Genomic DNA, 11,210 nt, shown 5'->3' with positions numbered 1-11,210 from the left:
GCGCGTATCTTCGTGTGAGCTCCAAATTCATGAGGGACAAGTGCTTGCACCACCACAATATCGTGGCGGCGCAACGAGGAAGGCAATTGGCCCCTCCACACCCTCGTGGATTTCACTCGCTCGCACTTACACACACGTGTACGCCTCGACAGACGACAATTCACGACGATCGTCGTCGTGAGCCACGCACACTGACGGAACTTCGTCTCGAGTGGATCGTCTCCGTGGGTCTCGCACCACGCGCGGCTAGTGCGGCTCACGCACCCACAGTACGTGCGACTGGTTTGTCACGCGTGGCCGACACGCGTGTGTGCACATTATACGTCGCCGTCGTATTCGTCGGCTTACCTAAGTTTATTGTTAGAGGGACCGCGCGTAGCGCACTGTAGACGGAGCTTGACGATTTAGTGCGTCTCACAGACCGGTCCGGGTATCACGTGTGCCGGCTCCGATCTAGCTCGATCGTCTCCACGGTGATGTCGCGAGAGATCTCGATGATAACGCGTAAACGCATGTGCAAATTAAGGTGAATCACAAAATGACGATTTGATTATAGTTTTTGATTATTGTTATATTAATATAGATTTTTAATAAGGTCATGAATGGATATATAAGTGAGAGTGCAGTTACTTCTAATCTGTTTGATAAATAATTTCTCAAGAAAGTAATTTAAAATTATAAAAAGATAAAACAACGATAATATCATAAAAATTGCATAATTTGATAAGTAATATAAAAAAGAACACAGCTAAAATTTTAACTTTACAAAAATTATTTTTATATAATAAATTATTTGTGTGACGATATTAAATAAATATTATATACGATAACATGATCGAGTGATAAAAATAAAAAGAAATAATGGAGATAGAAATGTAGGTGTATTTCTACGACGGTAATTAAATCCGAAATAACAAGATTACAACACGACCCATTTTAAAATACGTGGAGAAGAGGAGGGAGCCGAACCAGAACACCAGAGGCAAATAAAAACTGTCACAGTACGCATAGCTCCGACCTGTTTACACAGATACCACAATCTGCTCCCATTTTCCGTACATCCCTCCGTCACAAACCTGAAAATCAAGCGAAACGCAACGACGAGATTCTGCGGGCATCGCAACCATCGGAGAACCGCCTCGCTCCATCAGATGACGGTGGTGCGGCGGGCGGAGTGAGGGAGTGAAAAACGAGAAATTAGGATTTCGAGGACAGCGAAGTGCTTGGAACACGAAAAACCAATTGCACGAGGACTCGAGGGGGAGTTGGTGGATAGTTGAAAGCGCGATAGCTCGACGAGAGTCCGAGGACGGTGAAGATAGATACATTGTTTACTCCCAAAATAGTATTTCTATAAAACTGTCAGGCAAATTGCTGCGTACATGAAACGTGACGCTCAAGAACGCGTAATATTTTAATGAGCATTTGATTAAGAGAGAGAAAGAGAAAGAGAGAGAGAAAGGCTTAAAAAATAACTATAAATAATTTTATTAAATAAATAGGTATTTTATTAAATAAAGCAGATTAAATAAGTTTTATAATAAAATAACTAACAATAAAAACTGACTGAAAATTAAAGTTTTAAACATGCATTAAATTGACAAATTGTATTAATAGTTTCTTATTTTTTGTCCCGGATTCTTTTCCACGAGCATGTTTGGTTTCGTTGAATTTTGGAGGAAAGTGGCTTCGTCTTAATTTATTCTCTTTCATTTCATGCGTTTCTTAATTTTACTCGTTTTGCAAGAGCACATCACAATTCCAACAAAAATTCAAAATGCTCACAAAAGAAAGTGTCCGAACATGAAATCCTCGATGGAAATTTTGATGCTGCAAAGTGAAATAGGTAAATTGATATATTGTCGACAACATTGACTTTTCCATTCTCCGAGTCACAAAATTGCGCCGTTTCCTGCCGCCGCTAAGGACAAAACCTCGAACGAATGTCGAAAATTTTGTCCTTTCGAAGAAGAGCAGGTTCGTCCGGATTGTGCTGATGCTAAAATTATTCCACTAGAATTTCGTCGAGCCTTTTTTCGTCGCCGTATTTGTCGGTACGAGCGGCTCGCGACGCGACGTTTTAATGTCATTTCAAGCTCCGGCGCTTTCTTGAAGCTAATACATTCTTAAATGTGTCGTCAGCTCCGTTTCCCTTTCTCGATTAAGGCCCGCGTCTCTTTTACTTTCTCTCTTTCAACTTCAAAATTCTAATTAACTTCAGTAATTACGTATGCGGGATGGGAAAGACTTTACACACTCTCTTATGTCGGTGACGAGGGAGAGGAAAAGACAGTAACGTTGTTGAGAGACAATCGTGCATGTTCTTGGGAATACGTGTGATATAAATAACGCACGATATATATATCGTATAAGGTTTGTGAAGCCTCACAATTTTTGTCATTTTTAATGGTTTTGTGAAAACTAGTTTTAAACTTAAAACTGAAAAAGAAATTTACCTTTGAGATGAGAAAAAATAAAACGGAATAAGATTAAATTATATTTTCAAAACAAAAGGCTTTGTGTGACATTCAATGCAAAATTCATGTAGTTTAGATTTAGAATATACAAATTCATAAAAAAAGAGCGAAAAGTATTATTAGTTTTTTTCATTTTTTTAGTTATCTCTCGAATAGAAAATTTTATTTTACGTTTTCGATTTATTTTTGCAAGCTCTATTATTTCATTTACTACGATTATACTACGCGTCACATCCTCTGTGTATATTTTCATTTTCTTCTAACTTAAAGTCCATTCTCTTAATCCTTGAGAAAATTCCGTTTTGCTTACCCACGTTGCTTTTCCACGAAAATTATTTTTCGACGTTATTTTTTCCCCCCCTCTTTTCATTCACACGAGTGTTCTCTCTCTCGACGATGTCATATAAGTGTTTGAATTTTAATTCGTCCCGTCCAGAAAATTTCGTTATTCCCAGCGTGCTCGTACCGCCGCATGTCGTACATTCACGCCGTGTTATCGTATGCGCACACATGTGTATGTCATACACAAACGCGTTTTACGTGTTCCCAGTTTTATATCCCACCGAGTGCACCTGTGCAATACACTCGGTCGCTATCTCCAACCCGCATCTCTCGCTTCTTCGCCCTCGTTCCTCATCAAGCTCCGTAGCTTAACAAGGGCATTAATTAATAATACCTCCCAGGGATAATTTGTGCCTGCCGTCTTGCATCAGCATTGTCATTGTCCGCGGAGTCGACGTCTAACCCTTTGTGTCTGCATCGCGATGCATCTTAAAACTAACCTGGTGCGATTCGTGCATAACACACACACACACACACACACACACACACACACACACACACACACACTGTGTTTAAAGATATATGCACCGGCTTTCTGGACGCAATTCTAATAGTTTACGAAAAATAATGGAAATAACATTAAGTAAGTTCTTATTATAGGAAAGTCAATCTTTTAAATTAATCGGTATATATCACATTTGAAAAATGTCTTTATTTTTGACATTATTTTGAACAATAATCGTGAAGTAGAAATATATTGATAGTCTTATAAAATTGCAGATTTTGCAACCACATATGATTTTACAGATTTTATTTTAATAAAAGAGAGATATCCAGAATGAGGGGTTAGGTGTAGCGGTCGTCCACGTTTACAAACTAGAAATATTATTTTTATACAGACAGCTCGGTGTTTTGTTGCAGTCATTTCACTAATTTGCGACGTAAACTTTCAAGTTATATACAGATATGTAAAATCCGCATTGGTTTATGAATTTTATTTTTGGCGTGCTGTTTTGGAAACACAATACCAGTTTGATGTAAACATATTATTTGTAACAATATTTTTGGATAGAAAGATATGTAGTTGTAGAGTATAAAAAAATTCCTTATTTATCTTTGTAAATTTATTTTTAGGGCATTCGTACTATTTTTGATTTATAACGAAATTAATCAGAACAATTAACAAACATTAAATGTTTTAATTTTACCACAAGTGTGTGATGATTTTTCGTGATTTTTATTTTTTTATCAAAATTTATTTACATAACTTTTATAATTTTATAAAATGATTTACGTTGTAAGCAAAATTAATTTTAATAAGGCAGTCAAAAATCAATAATTATGCATTTATTTTAATATGTTTATAAATAACAGTATTTTATCACCCCGATTTCTCGTGCCATATTGGATTCGTCATTTTATGCACATTTCATGGTTCGACACGTCCCTCGTAAAATCACGCCGTGATATTTTCAAACCAGTATGCTTTTTATGACTGCGTGTCCCCGAATTTTCCGTTAAAATGATCAATTTGAAGGCAACACAATCGGATGTGCAATTCATGGCGGAATAACATTTAGCATTTTCATCAATAACAGATGCGATCTACCGAAATTAATGTTTGAAATAATTTTTCACGAAGTTGCTCACTATTTTCGATTAACATCGAGATTATTTTATTTATGAATCTTTTCTATCTATACACATGATGGCATACGTTATTTATAAGACATTTTTGAAAGTATGAGAATAAGGTAAAAATTTAGAGTAAAAATTTTATTTTATGAACTTCTTATTTATGTCCATTCCAGTGAAGATGCGAGAATAGTCACGCTTTATGGCGACCGTGCGCGAAATAAATTCCATTGTATCGCATTTCGATACGTTTAATTTAATTCTCGCCACAAAGACAACGTTTCCTCTTCCACGCTGTGATAGATAATAATTTCTTGAAACCGCCGACACGTGGAGATACCTCGAAGACCTCGAAGACGACAATGACCATAATAATGATGCCGACGTGCCGGTACAAAGCCCACTGACGAATTAATTAACGGCGGAATGTCATTATCTAGATACGGTTTAATTCGAAACGGGAGCAATTTGATCTTGCAACGCGTAACTTCGTCGCTTTTTGTGCCGGAAATCAATGTCTTTATGACCAGAAATGTGTTCATTAGCGGAAAATCGAGACTTTTAGATGGAAATTAACGAGGTTGTTTTGAAAAATAGTTGGAGATGGAAGCTTCCACGATCCACCTGCCCTCAATTAACCTATATGCGGATAAAATTCAGCGGTGTCGTTACTGAATATCGAAATAGCTTTTTTTTTAACGCGGGGAAATCTTCTACTATATACTGGCCAGTACTGACCGGTAGCCCCATCGCTATAAGAGGGGGAAGATCCCCCCCCCGCTTCCGGGAGCGTGGCGAGGGGAGTGTCGGATTCTTACCGACTAAAACCCGCAGGTGTCCTTCGCGGCGCGTTTTTCACGTTGGAGAGGGGGCCCCGGGAAACGCACTGATTCGTCCGGGACCATATCGAAATAGCTAAACATTTTAATTAAAACTGAACAAAATTTTAATGCTCATAGCATTATCAGATTGGAATTATTGATCGAATTAAAGGATTGCTTAATTTTAATTTATGTTTGACATTATCGATTATGAAAGACTTGTATTATTGTTCACAAAATTAAAATTGTTCTGAATGGACAAATATTCAAGCGCATATTGCATGTGTTTGTCTAGACTATATTTAAGCGCTTAGACTCCAATCGAGCAATTGGATTTTTTGAACGTAGTATTATAATCTCATTATATTGATAAATAAATTAATTATTTATATAAAAGATTATATATATTACTTACGAAAAAAAGAGAGAAAAAATTACGGAATTATAAAAAATAAGTAAAAGTCACTTATTTCGGTATATGTACGACAAAGTCGCGTTATAAATATCGTGCAGTAAAAATAAATTTATGATCTTTACTAGAAACAGAAACCGCCATCATCGGGCTGATTCATCCATTCTATCTAATTTAAGTTAAACTTAGCCAACTCTTGTCACAAATTGAAAATGTCCTCGTAGTCTCCCTATTATAAAGAACCGTGCGTGAGACACTTTTTGATGAAACAAACATTGCTCTCATTTTCTTTCTCTCCTTCAAATAATTTTTAGTCATCATAAATTAATTCAGTCATTTACTTAAAACAGTAGGTTTCGTGTACTCGTGGCTTGAAACGCGGATGGAATTTTTAGTTTTCAAATATTTCTAGGTTTTATCCACAGATGCATGCAACTTCCTTGAAGAATGAGTTTAACACACACAGGTTTCTTAGAAATTCCACGGATCTCTTTGTCGTCTTTGATTATCCTTGTAATTGTAAACAGAATAACTGAAAGATTACTCCGCCGTGCACTGTAAATTACCGCTACATCCATTCGTAATGATGGTACAGTGCACGCAGAAATTAAGATGGTCGTTTCACCGCCATTTAACTCCGATGCTGATCCATTTTATTGCGCGGAACGCGAATAATCGCGAAAATTAACTGCCAAAATTTATGACAAACGTAATGCATTCGCATGGGCGCGCAGTATAATACATCGTATCCGAATCTTAGTATCAAACGCCAGGGGCATGCTGAAATCGCATAAACGGATCCCATTTATCATGCTGCCAGGTCTTACTACGCTGGCTGAGTGACAGCGCGTTAAATTTAGCATTAATGATGCGGTTCCAGGTACTATAGCGAGACGGAAGTTCGTTAATTAGTTATCGCGGCGAAAAGTGTACGGCAACTTGTGCCACATTCCACGCATCTTGTCGTCTCTCCGCATCGTCGCGCCGCACCGACGAGTTTCAATCTTCCGCGATGATAACGCCTGCGTTCCCCAGTTCTATCTCAATTCGCATTATACTTTGAATGTGCTACACAAAGTTTATTATCCATTAATTTGTCGAGTTGTTATAGTAAAATCAACGTTTATGAAGAACGTTGATTTCTTATGTTATAAATAAAAATATTTCTAATATTAATAATTTTAGACTAGTAATATTTATTATGCGGTCAAAGAATGAATTTGAAGAAAGTTAACTTTTTCAAAACTTAACGTTTTGAATATAATTATGTTAACTTGCGGTTTAAAAAACTGCAGCTTTTTTATGTTGAAATCTGACGGTTCCTCTTAACTGCGAGTGAAACTAAAGACAAGCACGCGCAATTGTAAATTACTATAGGTATTAGAAAGGATATCTATTTTTTCAAGAACTTTATTGAAAATATAAGAATTACCAAGCAGAATATTGAAGCATTTCTACATAAAGGAACAATAAGGCTTAATTATAATATAACTACCATATGGAATAAGTGAAAAAAGACACAATTGGTAAGATAATTATATAAAAATACGTAAACAAAGTGACTGCTTACATATAAATTTATCGTTGAACAGAGCAAATGTTTGATACAATCAATTATGCTTATTTTTATAATTACTTCTAATTGCCTATTCTGACTGCGTATCCAATATCTAGATACAGAATGTTGCCACAAGGAAGAAACGACTTTCGTGTGTGGAGTGGAAACTAGTTTTTCGGTGATATAACTTCAATCACCGAAATTTCATCGGATTCGTTTACGAGTGAAATTTCCCCGTATATATATAACACAAAATAAAAATGCTGCGATAAAATAACCCCGTATTGTGAAAAAGAGAGGTCGTTTCAACGCAACTGTCGTTCGCAAGTCGGCCGCGCGCACACAATGCAACTCGCCGCGCCCGATGCAATCGCGTCCTATTAATGAATGTAGTTCGCATCCGCGGCACGCGCGTTAAGATCGTTACGAAATCTCGCGTCACGTGTACGAGAACCGAAAGTGGAAGGAAGGAAGGAAGGAAGGAAGCAGGAAGGAAGGAAGGAAGGAAGGCACGTGAGGCATTATTAAACTTCTCTCGCTCTAATCCGAGTGTAACGCGCGTGGTTTACGTGGTCGGAACGAAAACTATGCGGCACGATGAGGGGGCCAAGAAGAATCGGTGGTGGCCTACCGAGCGGGAAAAAGCTGGACTGTTGCCAAAAGGTGCGTCAAGCTCGCGGAGTATTGCTGGTGTACTTGAGCATCTGTGCATTGCTGCCCGGCGCTATTTTCACCGGTGAGTATCGACGATCTTCTTCATATATATGTATATGTCGCAGCTTTCTGTCCGATCTTTATGACACAGATCTTTAAGTGGTTTACGGAATGTTCCTTTCTTCCAAGAAATAGCGTAATGCGTACAGTTATGGACTATTTAAGAAATATAGTTAGTTCTCTCATTATGGAATAGATATATTTCGTAAAAAATAATAGGTGAATTATGATAAGTTTATAATTGCGAATATAAAGCTATCGATCGCTTATATGGTATACAAAAATTTGTCTGTTTGAGTCTTATAAATCTACATTCATTGTAAGATTGATTTTTAATAGACAACATATCATATGTTGATTCTTAACAAATATGTTTAATTATATATGCATATATTTAATAATTTACATACGTTTTATATCATTCTTTTACAGATAAAATTAATTTTTTTATTTTCTTTACAATTAAAATAAAAATTACAACTAAATAATGTAAATTTTGTTTTCTTGTTAAAGATATTAGTTACTAACTAAATCTTTGGTAGAAAATTTGATAAATGTTATGCAAAATATTCTTATTTGACCTGTCGCAAAAAAAATCGATCGCTTCTCGTTAGTGGGTAACTCACAAATCGCGCTATTACGTACCGTCGTCAACAACGTCAGGCGTAACGACAATATGATTTCTGCGCGCGGATGCAGAACGCGGGAGAGTGAAACTTTTCTACAGTCGTTCTTTAATATAGGGTCTCGCGGTCTCACCTGAGAAATGAAGAGCATAAATCATGGCGCTCATCAAGCCTCGCGTGGTCTCAATTTTGCAAAACTTTTCCCACAAATCTTTCCCGTCCGCCTAGGGCGCTGTCGTCTCCATCTTTTAAAGATTAGTTTAATGTCGTTCGCGATGTCTGCCGTACTTCAACTTTATAATGAGAAAGTCGCTGCGATGGAACGAAATAAGCAATAACACTTTGTGTTGCGCGAAGAATTCACAGCATCATGTCAAACTTTACATTTACAAAAAACACATACATTATTTTCAATATTCTGCTTAACAACAATTTAGTTATTACCTAATAACACGGGCAATAATTGATGATATTTTACCAAGCTAGTTTATTTCTTAATATAAAATATAAATGAGTTATTATTTTATTACAAACTAGATACTCGTGCTTTGCTTAGGGTAACACATTGCATATTTTACCCTTCTTCACCTCCTTAGGAATAGAATTTTTAAAAATCTCTTTTTAGTGCAGGGTGCTTACGTTATTGATGGAATATATTCCTCGAATTTCATGCTTCTATTTTAGGCTGGGCGTTGATGAGTCAGTCAGTCAGGATATTTGTTTCTATATATTGTAGATTAGTTTCGCTGTTGACATTGTAACTGTTAGAACTGTTTCAACTTCATTGAAACGACTGTGTTGGTGCAGTATATATATATATATATATATATATATATATATATATGAACTTTAATAACATGTCAGTATTTTTATACATATATCAAATTTAGGTTATTTAATTACGAGAGAATAATATTTTCGAACAATTTAGCGACAAAATCTATGGCATACGTTGTATATGAGAGGTTAACTACCGCGAAGATACATTTAGAGCTCCTGAGACAATTCGAGCGTTGGTCCCTATTAAAAATAGACATCACAGAGACCGGAGCAAGTTATACTAGTATAGAAACTCTAATTCGGCTACTGTGGTATCATAATAAAGCTAAAATGTATCATTAGATATTAAAATTCTTTTTCTAAAATAACTCTCTCTCTCTCTCTCTCTCTCTCTCTCTTTCTCTCTCAATTACTGTATATCTCAAATTCATATAAAAATGTTAATTGTTGTACCTATACCTATCTTTTTTTAATTACACAGTTAAGTTTTAACTGTATTAATAAAGTTGGAGAGAGTTATAAATAATTTTATATGTAAAATATGTAACGTGTACGATTAAATTCTTTTGCTCCCTCGTTTATGGTAAAACATTTATTAGCAAATTTAATTTTTAAACTTGAAACTTTCCCCCGATCGTTTTAAAGTTTGTTACAAATTATGAAAGAGGCACAAGCTTTACACACGCTGTTTTGATGTTAGAAGAGCATGACTAGAAATATAAATTGAGAAAAACGACCCTTGTAAAAGTAGCGAGGGTAGTATTAAAGGACGTCCTCAGACGCACTCGAACGCGAAGCGCAGCTCTATGCGTCGAGATATGCAACTCGTAACGCTTCACAGACAAAATAGGAACTAATTAAGCACACGAGAGTTTAAACGAGGCGCGGCACCGGCCGTAGTGCAAATTGCAAGTCGTATTAACAATTATCTCGTAATTGTCTACAGCATGCTCAGGATTTGTAAAGCTAGAATTAAATTCGCAAGTAACGCTCGCTGGCACTTCGTGTCTCGACTCCGTGTGTTCCTTCCTAGATATACCTCTCATTCTATTTTCCCTCAAATCTGTGCCATTGTGTTTCCTCGTTTCGTCATGGATTTGACATTTCACTTGAATGAAAAGAGGAAAATAAATTCCGCGTGCTTGCTTTTAAAAGTAAAATGTGGTAATCGTGGATCCGTATATAATCGCGTTTCTAATTTCTATTGAAAAATTCTAAGAAAAATCCAAATTGTATTTCCCAAGTAATACATCTAATAAATTTTAAATAACATAATTTATTTTAATTTTAAATTATTCAAAGAAAAAATTAAATTTTTTGCATATATAATAATTAAAATATGTGTGACAAGGAAAAGTGGCCTTTGAGAGTCAAATGCAATTAATTGTGCGTGAGTTAATGCTATAACATTTAATTAATAATTTAATACAAAATATAGATCGGGGTCTGTAAAGTTGGCACGACATTCTACGAATTTAAAAAAAATACTAAAAGTTTTAAATAGCACTTTTAATAGGTCTACAGTTCCTGAAGAACGTTAAAAAGAGTTCCGCATTCCTTATATTAAAAAATCGAAATTGAAAAGATGTACTAACTTCGCGACTCTAGCATGACATCCTTCCCTTTAACGTATCAAAACGCATTGAACATTATTATTTTTGACAAAAGTTAATTTCGATAGTTTTAATCGAGTTCGACACATACATATATGTATACAATTATTACAATTTTAGATCAATATTCCACCAATTAATAGTTTTTATATCCGCACTCAGCACGACATTTATTGAAAATATGTCGTGCTGATGACTTTTCGCAATTTTAACTTGTTGTTTTCGACAGTTCTACAAGAGTTCTGTGCTTTAGAAGTAGTTCTAAAAAGAGTTCCGGTGAGTAACTATTTTT

General features: G+C 35.8%; 1 protein-coding gene across 7 annotated transcripts in view; it reads left to right on the top strand.

Annotated features, from left to right (window-relative positions):
• The first annotated feature begins 285 nt into the window (after positions 1-285).
• LOC112459520 (zwei Ig domain protein zig-8-like) overlaps positions 286-11,210 on the top strand; it is a 110,065-nt gene continuing 99,140 nt past the window's right edge. Inside the window, exons 1-4 of one of the 7 annotated variants that reach the window (XM_025023656.1) lie at positions 286-526; positions 1,748-1,846; positions 2,222-2,373; positions 7,302-7,921. In XM_025023656.1, coding sequence (XP_024879424.1) covers positions 7,783-7,921 — 139 coding nt within the window. In that variant the 5' untranslated portion in view covers positions 286-526; positions 1,748-1,846; positions 2,222-2,373; positions 7,302-7,782. Of the gene's footprint in view, positions 527-836; positions 1,313-1,747; positions 1,847-2,221; positions 2,374-7,301; positions 7,922-11,210 lie in introns of those variants that run through there. The other 6 variants (XM_025023658.1, XM_025023659.1, XM_025023655.1 and 3 more) reach the window with 6 other exon arrangements.

This window comes from Temnothorax curvispinosus, unplaced genomic scaffold, assembly GCF_003070985.1.
Source record: "Temnothorax curvispinosus isolate PA1 unplaced genomic scaffold, ASM307098v1 QBEX01009885.1, whole genome shotgun sequence".
Lineage (NCBI taxonomy): Eukaryota > Metazoa > Arthropoda > Insecta > Hymenoptera > Formicidae > Temnothorax > Temnothorax curvispinosus.
This window is presented reverse-complemented; position numbering and strand designations above follow the sequence as displayed.